Raw genomic sequence first — 18,756 nt, 5'->3', positions numbered from 1 at the left:
TGTAAGGGTAATTATGCTTGCTAAAAAAGATTTGTATACAGGAAGAAGTGAATAGTGGAGCAAATTACTTTAACCCCTTCAATGAAAATGGAATGGAACTCATGGAACGATAGAAGATTAAAAGACAAAATTATATGACTAAAGAATTTTAAATAAAGATTACTTATCAGTAGAAGTGGTATATGCTACCTTTGCCACAATCTGTATTGCCATGAGGCAAAGGAGGAAAAATAAAATAAAATGAGTGATGGAACACTGATAGCACAGCGATACTTTAGCAGTTTTATCAGTGAATACTTACCATCTACCAGAGACAAGCTTGGCCAAGAAAAATATTTTTTACTTGTTAGTCAATATAGGAATAAGGATTTAAATCCAATGGAATATATATTAATACTTACATAAACTTCATAAAAAAGGTTATTTACCCTAAACCTTCAATACACATCATTCTGAGAACTGGAGGACGTTTTTAGGAAAGAAATTTCTGTGAAAACTATCAATAACATTATAAACCATTAGGAAAGATGATGCATGGCTACTGTGCAACAAGGAGAGGGCTTAAAAGAAATAAATATATATCCTGGTACTAAAGGCCAAACATTTTAATATAAACCTGTTTTTTATTACGTGATTAATGGCCTAAGGGATGAAATTTGGAGGAAAATAAAAGTAGTTGAGAAAAAAATTATAAGAAGTTTGAGTTTTAAATAATTGCCTACTCTCAAACAAGAAAATAATATATCAAATATTATTTTCTTGTTTGAGATTAGACAATTAATATTCCTCCAAAGTTTCATTCCTTAGGCCATTATTAAGAATGCCTTAAAATTGAGGTACCCAACTTTAACAGTTTTCCTATTATAGACTGTGATGCCTAAATCAATTCATTAACAATTATAGTTTTATTTCAATCACTTAAACTATGTAACACATTAGCCTGTTTGTTAACGAAACTCTGATAACATATGCCAATGTATTAAATAGTTAAAGTGGTTGGAATAAAATAATAATTGTTTAGTACATTTGTTTTAAGCACGAATCGACTTGGACATAATATATAATAGAAAAAAAATGAAACTTGCATACATTAGTTTTAAGTTCTCCTTCATGGCCTAAGAGCTGAAACATTGGAGAAAAATAAAGATAATGGAGAGAAAGGATCAGAAGAAGTTTTTAAAGTTCTTAAAAATTTGAAGTGGTGTTAAAAAAAAAACAACAAAACAATAGATATAATTACACAATTAAAAACCTACAATTTTCTTAAGAATTAAATTCACAAAGTTCGGCTCTTTAAAATTAATTATGAAATAATTAATTCTAGATTAATTGAAGAGCTACCTTTAAAAAGATTTTAATAAAAAAAAGTATTAATAAAACAATTTTCCCCAAAGGGAGTTCTTCAGTTTTCATTTGACTGATGTTTTGTTTTTACTTATAGATCACATAGTTTAATTTTTGGGATTAAAGAAATATCCTGATATTGATAATTAAAATAATATTAAACAATCTATGAACATAAATTAAGAAAATTTAAAGTTGAGTAGAATTATATAAATGTATGAGTTACAACAAAGCTATTGTTCTAAACATACTCCAGTTGTCACTGCAGACTTACCTTTGGGAGTTGCAATGCCATAACCTTTGGAATCCAACAAGCCACCAATTTGGGTGAGATTACAGTCTCTTTGGACGGCGTAGTCGAGCATTGTCGATTCCATGAGGAAGGCATAGTTGCCATCAAGAACCCTCTTGATTCCTTCTTCGTAAGATGGCACAAACACAGAGGGTTTCTTACTCTCCATATACCTCCACATCTTTTGGTAGATTCCGATCTTGGAGTCCTAAACAGGGACCATGTATTTAGAATAACAGATTACTATCATTAGTTAATTAGAATAAAAAGACATTTTTCATTTCTCTGTGAAAAATAAATACTCACAAACACACACACAAAAAAAAATTCTTAATGCCCAGTTGGAACTAAACATACCTGACATTTAGTTAGTTTCAGCCATGTAATGTCAATACTTAGTCAAAACCAGACAATTGGACACAAAAGAAGGGAGCTTTTGTGTTTAACACAGAGAATCAAAAATTGGCTTTAGCCTTTTCTGATGGTGAAATTTCAACCCTTTCTCCTTTAATTTCATATAGAATGTTTTCTTCAAAATATGCTTAGGTTTCTAGTTATAAAACTAAAAAATGATAACTTTTTTTTTCTACTTTACTTGTGGAGCTGGTGGCTGATAGTGTGGTAAACCAGAAATTTGGAATTGGTACACCAAAAAACATTTAGAATAAAGGTTAAGAAAAAAACTAAGAATTAAACTAGAAAAAAGATTTTTTCTTTGGAAAGCCCTTTGCTGACTAGCCTGTAATGTGCAAATGTATATTTCAAAAAGGAGTGTGCACTGCATGCAATTCAGGGAAACACTAAACTAAAATTGTAATGGGAGCAGCACATGAGGCATCAAATGAATTTACACACCTTTGCTATATACTGTAACTTTATTTTTTAATGCTTGTAATATAATAAATATAGTATAAAAGTGCAGAATAAAATTAATAGAAAGCTATTTTATTCTATTTAGTCCCCATGGAAAAGAAGATGGTCTCGAGTCCTTCTAGTGTAGAATATGATTAGGCTACCAATGAGTAGTTTCTCTACATATGCCTGTATCACTCCACTTTACTCTTAAATCAAATTTACTTGATGTAGTTTTATGTAAATACAGTTGTAAATAGCAGCAATAAATAAATAATAAGTCCCCACAACATAAAAATATTTTTTCTATTTATAAGGAGGTGGTCAAGGATGCAGTCGCAAAAAAAAAAAAAAAAATAGTTTTCAGCCCTTTCTTGATGGCCAATGTTTCAACCCACATTGCAAGTTCTCATCAGTGCTAAGATATATGAGACAGAGTAGGTGAAGCTAAGGCATGAGTATAAAAGTGACAAGTAAATAAAACAGATATAATGCTGTAGGAATAGAAGACATCCATATAAACACACTAACATAAGTAAAAAATAGTGAAAAAAAAGTTAAAAATGGACACCAAGAAGGGATATAACTAAAACAAGATTATATATATATATATATATAGACATACATTAATATAAGATATAAGATAACATATAACATAAAATATATGAACTAGCATCTTTTTTGTATTCATCTTGTCATGATAGTATACATAAACTGTTTTTTATACCTCTACCTTTGTATCTGTTTTATTTACATGTCACTTTTATACTCTTACATTAGATTTGTCTATCCTATATCTTTTTATTTTAGCCCTGATGAAGATGAAGTGTGGGTCAAAACATTGGCCATCAATAAATAGTTGACAAATATTTCTTAATTTTATTTCTTGAACACAACCCTGACCATTTTCTTCCAATACACATACGGTGAATCCTCTATGAATAAAATGTTTTTTTAATTTAAACTGTAATTTTTTAATGAATTATTTCATTTGACTTGTTGGTTTGGTACATTTATTTCCTCTCTGAATACTTTCACTAAAGCAGTAATTTATTTTTTTTTATCCATTTTTTATTATAATTAATTTAGAAGGACTTTTATTCAAAAAATATAATATTTCTCATAATAATTTGATGTAAGATGTGATTATTTACATTTCTATATTTCTCTCTAATATTAACTCTGTAAAGTTTTAAGATTTGTTCAGAGAGTGACAATTTTATATTGTGGTACTACTGTCACAAGTGAAACATTGGTCATGTCCTGACCACACAGTGACAATAAATGTATCCTTAACCTGATGGCAACCAGTGATTAAGTGATTACAGTTTCCCAATTACCATTACTATTTATAAGGTTAAAAACTTTGAGCAAAATGAATTCCAAGTACAGAAATAATAAAAATAAAACAATATCTTCTCTTCTTATCATTACAGTTGATAAGGCAGATATTGTGTGCCAGGCACTGCACTGTCAAGGCACATATACTTGATAGTGGTAGAACCTTCACTTGCATTATATTCATAGTCCACTATCACTCCAAACCCAGTAAGATAGTACTACCATGTCAGTAAGTGTTATGATGGTACCTAACAAATACAATTCACCATAATAGTAGCTTCAACTACTGTTATAAATGCTATAGCTAACTGCATGTGGGGAGTTGGCAATGTACACACAGTGACAGTAAATCTAACATAAAACTATTCAGTTTAAAAAAAAATTACAGATACCGCCCAAGGTTTATAACATGGAATAGAATCAATTCCAAATACTAAAATAATCAAACACAATAGATAATAAGAACAATGTTTTCCCACCTGATCTATACTAGTTGATTAGGTGAATAAGGTTCCCGAGCAAAGCACATACTTGTGAAGTCTAACATGACAGTAGCTATACTACCACTCCATTTAGACCATCACATCAAATTGAGAAAGTACTACCACAATAGTGAATGCTATCATGGCCGTAAGTGTCACATAGTTTTCACCATGGGAATTACGAATCTGTCACTGTCTAACCTGACTTTTATGCTATTTTTTGCTCCTCCAGTTGTTACAAACACTACTTAGTACAATATGTGGACGCATTTACTTTTGCCAAATATTTTTTAATTGTAGAAAAAAAAACCTTAGCGAGTGGAATTTGAACTGTAATACACGAAAATGTATTATGGTCGTACATAAAGCCACTCCAAGGAAGTTTATTCGTTTATTTAGGCTCGTTTATATATATGATATACTTATTTTTTATTTTTCATTTCATCAAGGACTTTCTTTATCGAGATTCCTTCGGTAAGGAGACTGCTAAATGACAAGGATGAGGCATTAAGTGGACAAATATACATGCTAAACGGCGGGAGCAGATAAAGGCCTCTCAAGTCCCACTCAAGTCTCATTAAAAACTTTGCTACGTAAATCAAGACCCAGAACTAACTACAGCTATGACGTTCCAACTTGGGACTTAACCCGTGTTCTCTGGTCCTCTCTACTAGTGCTAATTAACCAATTGAATTCAATTACCCTTAAAGCGGGATTTATTTCAATTCGAAAGAGCATAGAAAAAAAAATACGTAGCTTAATTACTGGAAGCTGAGGATTCTGTTGAATTATGCAACCTTTTCAAATGATTTTCTTCTGGCTTTGAAACTTTTGAGGCCAGTGTTATTAACATAGCATTCTTTAGAATCGCTAGGTAGAAAAAAAAATGCTTTGACTTTGGATCTATTTACATAGTTTAATTATAAAGCAATTTGTAGCTATAATAAATATTTATAAATTTCTATGAAAAAACATTTCCACATGTTACAATTGAAGATGCATAAAACAGTATAAGTGGTCATTGCACCGCCAGCTTTCAGTGATTGCGGATTATTTTAAACTCTATGTATGATAGTTGCCACCATTACACCATTACTAGCAATACTATACTATTAAGCCTGGCGTGATAGTCGACTATACATGAGATGACAGTGAAGATACTGCCACATATATGCCTACATGGATACATGCATTGGTAGTGAATTGTCAAAATTTATCAATTGTAATGGCGAGTTAAACATAAAGAGGCTAATAGTTATATGAATAGAAACAACCACATCTTTAAATGAATCACAACAAGAAAATGCTATAAATTGTTGAGCGAAAGTTCTGATCAATTAATTTTAAACGAATATAAAAAATGGATTAAAACAAACTGCTAGTAAAAGGTAATGAAAGGCTGTTGATGAAAAAAAAAGAAATTAGATCTGAAATAATTTATTATTAGAACACTAATTTAATTCTTTTGAATTGATGAACAATTATAATCAGGAAGACATTTTCAATAAGAATCCATCGCTAATTTTATTTTTCTTTAAACTTACTCATGTACTGTAACCCGGTGAGGAGAGAGAGGAGGTGGCTTCACCCTGAAAAAGACCACGCCCTTGGAACTTAGGTTTATGTTGAAGCCGATAAGAATGTCCGCCATTGCAATCTAAACTGAAATAGAAGGTAGACAGTGATTGGCTACGACTTAAGCGTAAGCGCTAATCCTCTGTCACGCCCCTGATCCATCGCAGGGCCCGCCTTTTTGGCTTCATTTTTCCTGCCCGCTTCATGATGCTCATTCCTACATCGCTCCTTCCGCATGACCTACGTTATAAATTAGAAAACAACATTTCCTAAAATTTCTAATACTTCATAAAACGATGGATTCAGATAATTTTAATTTTGAGTAAACTGAGTTGAACGAACGAATAGACTCTCGATCTTCACTTTTGTTGACATATTGATTAATACACTGTCATTTGTGCATCTGGCTACCGTTTTTAAAATCCTTTCAGGATAAGTTTATACATTAATGTATGTGTATGTGTATACATGCATAAGTTTTACTTAAGAATTCGTTGATTATTTTATGTTCTTTTATTTTTAGTTTAGGCTAAGAATCAATTTAATTTTTTTTACTAGTATATTGTGAATAATACATTTAGTTTAAATTGAACTATTTTATTATTGTAGTTTCTGGTTAGTTGTGGGAACATTTAAATGTACATTACTATTATTCTGAAGGGTCTAGTCCCACAATAAAATTTATTTTCTATTATATTTTAGTCTAAAAATATAAATAGTGTTGTATTTCGTAGAGTGAGCCTGGAATAGATAACTAATAGATTTTATTTTAAATCTGGAAATGCTGTGTATTTCAAATGAGGTTAGTATCAGTTTCATGGCATTAATGTTACCAGATAAGAGTTTTACCAAGTAAATTGTAATTTTTTAATTATAAATAATTGAGATGCTTATGAGATTTTTGAAATATATGAAAACGAACCATTTGAACCAACCACGAACAGTGAATTGACTGTTATTCAATGTAAAATCCACCTCTGGTGATTGTGACAAAGATATTCTAAAACTTTTTTTTTTAATATTCACTATTGTATTTATCAATTTGATGTAAAATACTACTACAGAAATGAATTTTACTATAACTGTATTAAAAATTTGCACTCTAGCTGCTTAAATATTAAATAATTAATGAAATGGAAGAAAGCTTAATGTGAGCCATGAAGCTTAGAAGTTCTTTTTCGGCTCTCACTATTTAATTATTTCAGAGTTTTTTCCCATTTACTCGCGGCTCTCTCCTCAGCTTCTGATGCTATATTCATTGGGTTAGGTAATCCTTAAAATGTGAACTTCCCTTGGGCTCTTATTTAGAAAAGTAGAACTTGTCTTGAAAACAAAATTAATGTATGAATGTGAATAAAATAAAATAAAAAAAACATTATTTCATATTTAAGTTGTTCCCATATGTAAGAAATGAACAGGTAGGACTTAAATAGGAAAAAAATGGCAGAATAAAATTATCAGTCAGTCAATTATCAGTATTATCTTATCAGTTTGTTCGAAAAATGATTTTTTTTAACCCCTGGGAGTTCGAATTTTTTACTCAACCATATTAACCAACATAACATATGTTACTCCTTTGATAAAAAAAAGTTCTTTTCATTTCTCATTTAGTGTAAGAAAAAAATCTTATAAGTTTATAAATTAAAGGAAAATTATGAATTATTTCCTTTTTTGCGTTATTTACAAATATTATAAAAGAAATAAAGGAATCCATAAATTTTTAAATGAAAGAATAGATAAAAGATCGAGTGAATAGCTGGCATTTAAAGGCATGAGAATATACAAGAAGACATGAAGTAAATGTAGAGGTATAGAATTCCTTACAGAATATGATCCTATTGTGAAAGATGTTTCAAGCAATTTTACAAAAGAGTTATATGAAATATAGATATTATATGAACGATGAGAAAGAATAAATTGGTGTGGCAAAAGTTCTTTGCAGTGCGACTTTATTTTTTCTAACAATGGGAGATTATGTTTCTTCTTGAGTTTTTGAAAATATGAAATGAAAAAATAGTTTTTTATTCTGGAACTAGGTCCCACTTAATTATAGCTTATATTATTATTACATAACAATAATGTTTAGTACTGAATGTTCAATATTTATATTATCTATTCTATTATAATATTGGTTCAGTTTGGAGAAGCAAAAATGTGGGGAAGCACAAGGGTTCACATGATGTAAGACAGAAGGATTGATGTCTCAGTGAAAGGCAGTTCGGGTAAAAAAGGATTTGTCAAACGCAGCAATTCGGTGAGGTTGAGAGTAGATGTCAGATGAACGGGAACTGGTAGTACGGGATTGGACTGAGAATTTGAAATGCAGGTTTTATATGAAGTAGGATGGGCGCTGAGTACTAATTACTTCGAATAGAAAGGAAGCTAGGAAATACTATATGCGTATCTCTGGTAATCCCGAAAAAAAAAGAAAAATCGTATTGAGCAATTCATAAGGTGTTTCAGTTTAGCTCCCACCGTACATATGACAGCCATAGTCAAAATGGGGGAAAACAAGAGAGAAAACAAAGAGTTAACGGGGTTTATTGGAAGGAGATAACGGTTTCTCCGGATTGAATTGCTTGAGGGTTGCTATGGTTCGACGATTTTGGGAGATGTGTGGTTTCCAGGAAAGAGTATGATCAAAAGAGACTACAAGGTTTATAGATAGGAGTATTGTTTGGAATAAAGTTGGGATCCGATTATGAAGGCTTTTGTCTTGTCGGTATTTAACGTAAGTTTATTGCTGGTAGCCTAAGTGCTTATTCTATCAAGGTCTTCTTGTAGTTTAAGATATCAATGTCGAAGGTAAATTTGGAAGTCGTCTTCATATAAATGATACTGGGATTGCTGGATGGAGAGCAGACGGTCATTGTTAAAGTAGGAGAAACATTAATGCAAACCTTTGGAAAGAAGTAGAGAACTTATTATAAATTACAATATACTGAAAACAACAGGTGAGGAAGGATTGGAACCATTAAAGACTACTATATGACGAAGAGAGACTGCGAAGTTCAGAAAGGAGACTTTGGAAAAATGGAAAAGAATAAGGATGATAAGTTTCTACTGGTTAATGACTGTGTAAAGGTCCTGAGAGATTTTAATAGGAACAGGCTGAGTGGAGTAGTCTAGCCGGAAACCAGACTGAAGGTAATTCAAAACGTTATTTTGCAATTAAGTTAAAAATGAAAGGTTCCTAAAACATTAAGTGGAGATATCTTAAGGACACATCAGGAGTATCTTAGGTTAGGTACTTAATTATAAACCAAGCAGCTATAGACTAAATGTTGTGAGTTCGACTACAATTCAAAAACTTTTTATTTATTGAAATTCAAAACTGCATTAAAATTAAAAAAAAAAGTGCGGCTTATTGTCAGTACTCCAATAATAGTTCTATTTGAAGTTCACGAGGCAATTTTCTTCTCAGTCACCTAGGATGATTACCAGTAATTAAAGAGGAAACTAGTGGGAACAACTAGAGGAAGCAAGGAAACTAGTGGGTTTGTGTGGCTAGGAAGTTTATCATAGAAGCATTGATATCTCCTTTGGGCTATATCGACATTAGGGTTTATTATTGATGATTATATTTATGACAAAGTGATGAGCATTGAGTTTAATAAAGGATTTTAGATTATAATGACTGTATACGCGAGTAATTAGTTGGTTTAGTAGAGCCTAAGCAAAGTGTGTAATTAGTATATTCATATAAATGAGCCATTTGTAATTGAATTTTATTGATAATTTATTTATTGTTATTTACATATGGGACATTGAGGTCCTGATGGATGACTTGATTTGTGACAAAATAAGGAGCATTAAGGATTTTACGAAGGACTTCGGATTGGATTTGGGAGGAATTTGATGGTTTAGTGGAGCCCCAAAGCTCAACTCCGTATGCCCCGATAGGCCGTATAATAGTCATGTAGATCAGTCTTTTATAATGGATTGGCAATTTAGACCGTTTGTCTAGTAAATGTTGTAATAGTCGAAATCGACGAGCAGTTTCCAGTCTTTTCGACTGAAAATGGAAAACGACTGACATGGAAGATTTTGTATGAGGATTCCATGTCAGTCGTTTGTCCAGATTTAGTACTAAGTAATGAATCTGGTCGAAACGGAATAAGTGGAGTATTATTAAAGGATGCTGTAGGGCAAGAGGTCATGGTTTTACGACGAAGGGTAAAAGTGATCTGGTGGGATTTATTGGAATTAATTTTAATCCTCCAATTTTGGCACCATTCTTCAAGGGTAGTGACGTGGGATTGGAGGGTTTGGGATACAATGTAAGGGTCATTGTTCACTGACAATAGACATGTGTCATTGGCATACGTGGTAAGGATAGTGTTAGGATGGGTTGAGATGTCAGCTGTGAAAACTGTATAAAGGATAGGACCAAGGATACTACCCTGAGGTACTCCAGCAGACTGACGGAAGAGGGATGAATAAGCGCTGTTGTAATTTACTTGAAATAATCTGTCGGAGAGATAAGAATGGACAATGAGGAAGTATGTAGGGGGTAGGAATTTACGGATCTTGTATAGCAGTCCAGGGTACCAGACTTGATCAAAAGCCTGTTCAACATCAAGGAAGACACTCGATCAGGTAATTGAAATTAATTTTAAAAAATGACCGATGCAGTTGGTGAATATATTTAGTTTATTTAAGAGAATAACAGTTAAAATTATACGTCATAGATACGTGTGTGGAAGGATAATTTTCCAGTTTTAGTTTATTAAAATGTAAAGAATTACTAAAACCTTTATTAAAAAATGTAAAATATTTTGTAAGAGGAAGAGGGAGCTATCTCATTTTAAAATATGACTTTGATAACGAAGAAAAAGTGTAAAAATAATTCATTTAGCGGAACTATGAAAACAGGCCGGGCCTTGGAAAAGGCGAGATCAATGAAGATAAAATCGACCATACTACGTTCCGTCTCACCTTTCCTCTATCCGACTCTCAGCACAGCGAGTCTCTTTAATAAAAAAAATCAAGATAAATATATTTTACAAAATAATAAAAATGAAAAAAACTTATAAAAATATCATTTATTTATAAGATTTTGAATTATAAAAAAATAAATATTTTTATTTATTGTTACAAGATATACAGAAGTGAATACAGTCCGAGACTATGACATGATTCTTGAGCCAGTATATATTGGAGAGGATAACAACATAGGAAAAAAATGGGATAATAATTCTGATCCATAATATGCTTGTTATACATTTGGGGAGATTGATAGGATGGAATGCTTATGTCTGTGTAATAATATTCTTTCTTAACTTCCATTAAAATAATGTTGTAGTTAAATTAACTTAAGCTCCTAACTTAATTTATTACTATTAAAATTAAATTTTCATTGTTATTGATGATTTATATAATTTCTTCCTCAGTACCAAAGGTTATAGATAAGCTTTGTATTCATGCAGAAAGCCAAACTAACAAATTATTCTCAGAATAAATAACTTTTACTCAAACTTTACATATCAAGGAATAAATTTGGTCCCGTGTCGGTCTGCCTTTCGTATAATACTTGTTCAGACATCGCAGTTACAAATATGAATCCGATTATGATACAATTTTCAGTGAATGTGCTGGTTGGTAATTTCCAAAATTGTTACTTTTGCATGCAGGTATTGTACGTTACTGTGTTTTTACTATTTCTGTAGCTGTAATTGATCCCATCCTTTGTTTTCAATCTTATCAATAGTAATATTGATTCTGCTGTGAATATATTGGTCATTTTTCAAACTGACAATCATTAGGTTTAGGTTTACAGTCAGCGCCAGATGGACGCAAATGACACACAGTCTTACTTTCGTGACAGCACTTTGTAAATGAGTCTTTATCTAATATAGCTTTATAGTTATAACACCAATATAGTTTTATTGCTCATAAATAAGCAAAAGTAGTGGGAAAAAAATTGATATAATAATCAATTTTTCTCTAAATTTAGGCCAAATCTGGCATGTCGTTCTCGAAATCTATTTATATCCCATAATATATGTGTAGTGCTGTCACGAAAGTAAGGGATCTGTGTTATATCCACGCAGTGATAGTAAACCTAGACCTAATGATAGTCAGTTGGAAAAATGGCCGTTATATTTACCGGTAAATCATTATTACTATAATAAAATAATAAAAAAATAGGAATACATGGAAACAATATTGTCTCTCCTTATCAAAATTACAGTTTATTGATAGATGAAGTGCGACAGTTCACTATCCACACTGACGCGTGATTGTAACATGCATTGTAAACTGCTGAGTACGACAGTATTTCACGACAATAAATTTTGCAATGATAATAACTATTACACCATACCAGTGGCTGCAATGGCTGAAAACTGTCACGGTAAAATGTTCCTATATGATATTTTTGTACCTTTAATTAATACAAGCACTGTACCACACGACATGTGGAAACTTACTCTCTAACATATTAATAGTAGATAATATTTTTACTTACCCTGAAGAAGGTCATGGTAGAACCTCCGTCGAGGGTCCCATAGGCGATGTCTGTCTGCTCGGAGAGATCTGCCGCACTCTCTATGGGTGTGATCATCCTTTCCACCGTCAAGAAGGCGGCCAGGTTCGCGGTGTAAGATGAAATGATGATGAGGGTAAAGAACCACCATATCCCACCCACGATTCTGGTGGATGTTGCCTTAATGCAAAAATTGATATTAGCAACTATAATATATTATTAGTAAAAAGGAAAATATTTTAAACAAACGTTATGGCAAACTACGTAATTTCGAGAGAAAAATTATAAACACTATCTAGCTTGAAATCATACCTTTTTTCCTCTTGAATTTCCTTTGGATGCTTTAGAAACTAAGTTAAATTATTTTCTAATTATTCTTTTGATGGACGTTGGTTGAATATCATAATGAAATTGATTCAGTCAGGAAAAAATCATATTTTTTGGTAAATTTATGTTTTTATTATAATTACTTATCAAAACATGCCCTCAACAGAATCTATACAATATCTTGTACAGTTGGTTGAATTGAATTACAAATCTCTCTCGTATTTTACAAAATAAAATCAATGCTATTCTTACTGTTTCTTACTTACATTTATCAAAATTTGTTCAGTTTTTAATTGATCTGATTTGACTTATGAGATTGACTCAGATATAGTCACCATTCCCCGGGTTTGTTGTATTTTTTTTTCTTATTTTTGTTTTTGTATAGCATTAATAAGCTAATTAATATTGTATTTAGAATTACCGTTTCATTGAAGCGTTAGTATTGAAGAAGCCTTGTTCTGATTTGAAATGACAGTTTAGATTTTTTGGATCGGAATAAATTCAACTCATTACGTTTTCTACACCACATTTAATACAATCATAACCAATATTAACATTATTTTTTATTTTTAAGAAATTTTATTCAGATCTTAATACCATACATCTGATCGCCAGAGAATCCGTACCAAAAAGACATTACCAGTGCCTGTAGTCGAGTGGTACACCACTCATTATTTGTATATGCGAATATGTATATATGTGTGTATGTGAATATGTATGCATATTCATATAATCATAGCTACTTCATTATTTTATTAATTTATTTTTTATTACATTTGATGTCGGTTTATTGATCTGTATCTGATAATTTTGATTTTTGTTTAAACTTGTAAATATGTACATCAACAGTAATTGTATCTTTGTGTTTATTATTTTTAGTTTATTTGTATTTGATTCTTTTTTATTTCTTTTTCTCCTTTTTTTATAAGAAGTTATGGTTTAATCATATGATATATAGTTTTATTTTCTTTAATATATTTTTACTTTATACATTCTATAATTGTTATTTATTTTTTATCTTATCAAATTCATAATTATAATTATACTTATGATGGTTTATAATTTTTTTTTTTTTTTTTTACTCTAAGGCTCTAAAGCTTTTCTCTTACACCTGTAATATTATTATAAAGGGATCAGTCCTAGGATAAATAATGATTATTATTATTATTAAAAAAATATATTCGAAATTGTAAACTTCATAAAAACAACAGGAATCTACAGCCTAATATAATTTTTTTTAAAAGTAGACGATGCTAACCATTAGAAGTCAATCAAAATAAGTGAAAAATAAGTGATTCTTAGTATTATTTTCTTTAGTGCAACTATTTCCTATATTTTCTTATATTGTATCTATCTCGAGACCCAATTTTAAATCAGACTATTAAAGGAAAAAAATACCATAATTGTCAATGGTATATTTTTCAGATCCCGCGAAAATTTTATGATGAGGAACGAGAAAGGAAAATTAGAAAAGTGAATGAGAGAGATTTAGGGCCCGGAGTCGAGATGAGAATGGAATATATTGAAGGGAATTCGTCTGGATAACAACCGTATTACTCCCATCTCCCTAAGCTTGGAAAATATAATTTTTTATTAACGTCCAAAGGCTTTTATTGTGGCTAATTTTACTGTACTAAGAAATGATGAATATATATTTTTTATGGTCTTTGTATGACGAAACATCTGAATAAGGCACAAACTGTGGTAAATAACATTAATAAATAAAAAGAAATGTTTTTTATAGAGATCTGTGTGTCTGCTTTATTTCGCATCTTTGGAAAAAAAAAATAAATATAAATATTTCTAGGAAGGAGTTAATAAATTGAAAAACAAATTTCAATTGTAATTTAATGTAAAAAAAATATCATATTAAAAAAAATGTATGGATATTAATATTTAGTTTGCAGTACAATTCGTAATCCATTTTTTTAGAAAAAAAAAATTGAAAAACATTAAGGGTATCACGAATAGATAAACGAATTTTTTTTTTGTTTATTATTTTAAATTCACTTCAAAATCAAACAGAGAAAACTTTCGTACTGGAACCGAATTAAATATGTAAAATATAAACTAGTAGTATTCTGAACCGAGACTTTTTTGATTGACTTATACATTTTTTTAAAAATTTTCTTAACAGAGTCGAATTGGATAACTATGTCCCAAAAATGCAACAGAAAATATTCACCTCTCATTTGCAAGACAATAATTATTATTATGTTTATTCTCTGTTTATCTATAATTTAGAGATCTAATGAGAATTACATAATGATAAAATATTTTTTAATTACATTAATTCATGCCTGATTTATTTAATTCTTTTTTTAAATAAATGACCTTTAATTTTCATAATATTCAAAGAATTTTCTAGTTAGGGGATCAAATGAGAAAAAAATGTAAGATATTGCTAGAACAAAAAAGTTTTTTAAATCAATAAGTTGGCCTTATATTGTACTTTAAAATCAGTATTTATTACATCCCTAATTTGATAAGTGACATAGTTGAAAAAATATTTATGGAACAAATTTGTATTTACAACTAGAGCACATTTGTGTATCAACGTGAAATAAAATACATTATAAAACAATAATAACCATAAAAATATGTGACAGTACCCAACAAGAGGTTGGAGTGAAACATTCATGATATTCGAATGTGTACTATTCCCTGAAACATGAAAGTACTTCCCACTCGTAGGTATGAGTCGACAGTTATGTTTCTTTTTTAAAAAATTAATTAGAAACAATTAAGATCCTCAATTAAGGCGGTTCGAAAATTATGGATCTCGTGACTCTACGTTACTATATTATTCAGACATATTGTAAACTGGAATGAAAAAAAAGAAGATAACTGTTTTGATCAGCTTGCCTCTGACTTTCATAGCAACTTTTAAATAAAACTATCAAACTGTTACAATGACCATGTAAGGCTATCCAGAACTGATCTGGTAACAAAAATTTAGATATATATCTATAAAAAAAAATTAATTACATAAAAAGTTGATAGTTACAGTAAAAAAAAATAATAAAAAAAATAAAACACAAACATTATTTATTATCCGACAAGAAAGGAAATATTCGGCCAAAAACAATTTACATATCTTATACATCAATTCATTGAATTATTAATATTAATTAAAAACAGTATACAGATAATAATACTAATCATGTACTGTATAAATGTTAATGAATGGGATTACTTGTACGAATTTGGGAGAAGCCCTAAACAAAATCATATCATTAAAGGAAAAACTAACCAAATTATCACGATAAATCTAATCACTGCACAGGTAGCATTGATTTTACCCTGAATAATACTAGAGAGGTATTAGGATTCAACCAATTACATATCAATTCAACCAATTATATATCAATTCAACCAATTATATATCAATTCAACCAATTATACCGACATTTTCCCCATTTAGTAGAGCCATGTTTTGATAAGTAATTATAGTGTAAATGTTGCGATTCCAGAAGAACCTCTGGTATTTCCTTACTATCAATTTGGCAATTAAAACTTTACCATCCTATTTCAAAAGAATAACTGGAAGAGAAGAATTCATGATAATTCAATGGTCAAAGACAGTGTTTTTAATTGTATGCCTTTTTTTTTCTCTTAGCCCCTTATTTTCGTATGTGTAATTAAACTAATTACTAAGCATAATTGCATTTTAAGGAGGTCTTTGTAATACCATTTCATGATTTTTTTAATTCTGCGATTTTGTTATCCAATTAACACTAAACTGAAAATATGATTTAATTATCACTGAATTTTTGCCAAATTTGAGGTAATTTGACAAAAGTATGGATTTGTAAGATGTTTAAAACATTAAAAAAAAAAAATTATGCCTTGTAGATACGAAATTTTGGGCGACTTTCAAGTCCTCATGAAGTCGGGATGTTTTATATCTTATTTAATGTACTTTTTACGAGTTTTCTTAAGATTTTGATAAGATGATTTAGTAATATGGAAGAACAGTAGTGCACCATATAATAATGCAGGACGTAAGATACACTATAAATTAACAACTTTATAAGTGCACTGCTAAGTTGATGGCTGAGAGAAAATGATTTTGATGTAATCTCCGAAAATATCAAAATATTTTTGGCAAGCATTTTACTGCCTTGTATTTATTCTATTAGTTATGGTAATATCATCTGCGATATACTGTGGCATTCTGGTACTTAGCTTCAGGAATGTACGAATATAAATGGAAAACAAGAAGGGGGATAGGACTGCGCCTTGTGGAATCCCACACCTGAGATGAATGGGATCCGAAAGTTCTTCGGAAACTTTTGCTACTAAATATTTATCACTTAAAAAAGATTTGATATTGAATAAATATTGATGAGGGCAAGGTAAGTCAATTAATAGGTGGAAGGAAGACTGTGTACGGAATCAAATGCTTTGAAACAGTTAATGTCACCTTGTTTCTGTGGAATTTACTTGTAACCTCATTGGGTTATATGACCAAAGAATGTTTCGTACTTAATTAATCCAGCTTGTTCTGGTGGGGTTTCTTCATTTGTGCCTTCTCGTTTATACACACTTCAAATGCTTATCATGAATGTAACCATAGCTAATAAAAACTATTCTCTTGATATTGCTAGATTGTGGAATTATTTAAATAGTAATGCTGTTAAAATAATAATTATTATTATTTTTATTAGTGATAATAATTTAAGACCGTTGTGGGACATGGTAACATATCATAGTTACTTTAGCCTCAATTACGGGCGGTGTAATTTCAAAAACAAGTTTATTACAATAAAAATATATTTTATATAATATTAATATACTTTGAATATGCACAATAATAGATTTTAAATAATGTACAGTCAAAGAGGGTTACTTTGCCAGCTGACTTAAATCTTTTGTTTGATAATTGGCATTTTTTGATCCCATTGCAATGTTCATAAAATAATGAAATTTAGACCTCAAATTTCTTAGAGTAAAAAAATTAATTATGCTTAGGGATCCTCAGTTCGAAATTGTAAATGTGGTCTATAATTTTTTTAATATATCATAGTTTGATTATGTTCATTTTACTTATTTATACTTACAGAGAGTTTATTTTATTTATTTATTATTTCTTTGTGGGTAAGAATGTGTTCATTTATCAATATTACTTATTGCCAAAATTTGTGAGAGATTGTAATATTTATCAATAAAAAAACAATAACAATTGTGTGGATGTCTGTTAATTTAATGTTTAATTTCAAAAAGTGTAGTAAACTTTATGGAAACTTAAAGAGACTTTGTACCACATTCTAAAATTATTTATAAGCATTTAGGAATAAATAGCTGGTGAAATATTGGGCTCTAATAATTGAAGAAGTAGAGACACTAAAAAAATGTAAGAGCGAAATAAAAAAAAAATTATTTGTGATTAATGTGATTATTAATGATTTTGTGATGCAAAGTTATTCACAGTCACAATTTTGACTACGCAAGAAATTTAAAATTTCTCAAACAAAAATAAAATTTGAACAACCCGATGATTACACTTACTTTCTTGTAACAAAAGTTCGAGACGGGTTTAACTTAGAATAATAGAAATAGGAGGAAAAATACTACTTTATAATTGAACTTTTCAAACATTAATCGAAATGTATACTTATTCTCTTCCCACCCCAGCCCTTTCGCGCCTTTCATTAACACTGGTGTGCCATTACGAAGAACATGAAATATTTAACGTCAGGGAAGGAATGTTGTCCTTTACACAGTAATCCACTCCGACTGTAATCTCAAATTTAAGTCTATCATTTGTTTATTATCCTTCTTTTTGGTTACTAACCAAATAATAACATTATAAATCATTTCAGTATTTTGATTTCGATAATGTTTTGCATTATAATTAATTTAGCTGAAGTGTTATGAACTCACCATAATCCAACTTTCTAGATTTCGTTTTTTTGTTTTCTTAAATTAGATGAAGATGGCAATCATTTTAACGTGATTCAAGTTGTTTTGATTAATAATAATATTTTTTCAAAATAAAAATATCCCTTCTATGAATTTCTGCCATAAAAAAATAATAAAAAATTACATATATT

At 30.1% G+C, this 18,756-nt stretch overlaps 1 protein-coding gene across 5 annotated transcripts in view; it reads right to left on the bottom strand.

Moving 5' to 3' along the window:
• The window catches only part of LOC106678871 (glutamate receptor ionotropic, kainate 2), a 676,475-nt gene that overhangs the window by 16,444 nt on the left and 641,275 nt on the right, over nucleotides 1-18,756 (bottom strand). For all 5 annotated transcript variants that reach the window (XM_067049421.1, XM_067049419.1, XM_067049423.1 and 2 more), the window contains 2 exons: nucleotides 12,356-12,553; nucleotides 1,619-1,844 (listed from right to left, as the gene is read on the bottom strand). In XM_067049421.1, coding sequence (XP_066905522.1) covers nucleotides 1,619-1,844; nucleotides 12,356-12,553 — 424 coding nt within the window. The remainder of the gene's footprint in view (nucleotides 1-1,618; nucleotides 1,845-12,355; nucleotides 12,554-18,756) is intronic.

This window comes from Halyomorpha halys, unplaced genomic scaffold (assembly GCF_000696795.3).
Source record: "Halyomorpha halys isolate HHAL.00 unplaced genomic scaffold, Hhal_1.1 Scaffold165.1, whole genome shotgun sequence".
Lineage (NCBI taxonomy): Eukaryota > Metazoa > Arthropoda > Insecta > Hemiptera > Pentatomidae > Halyomorpha > Halyomorpha halys.
The sequence above is the reverse complement of the archived record's forward strand: the minus strand, read 5'-3'. Positions and strand labels throughout refer to the sequence as shown.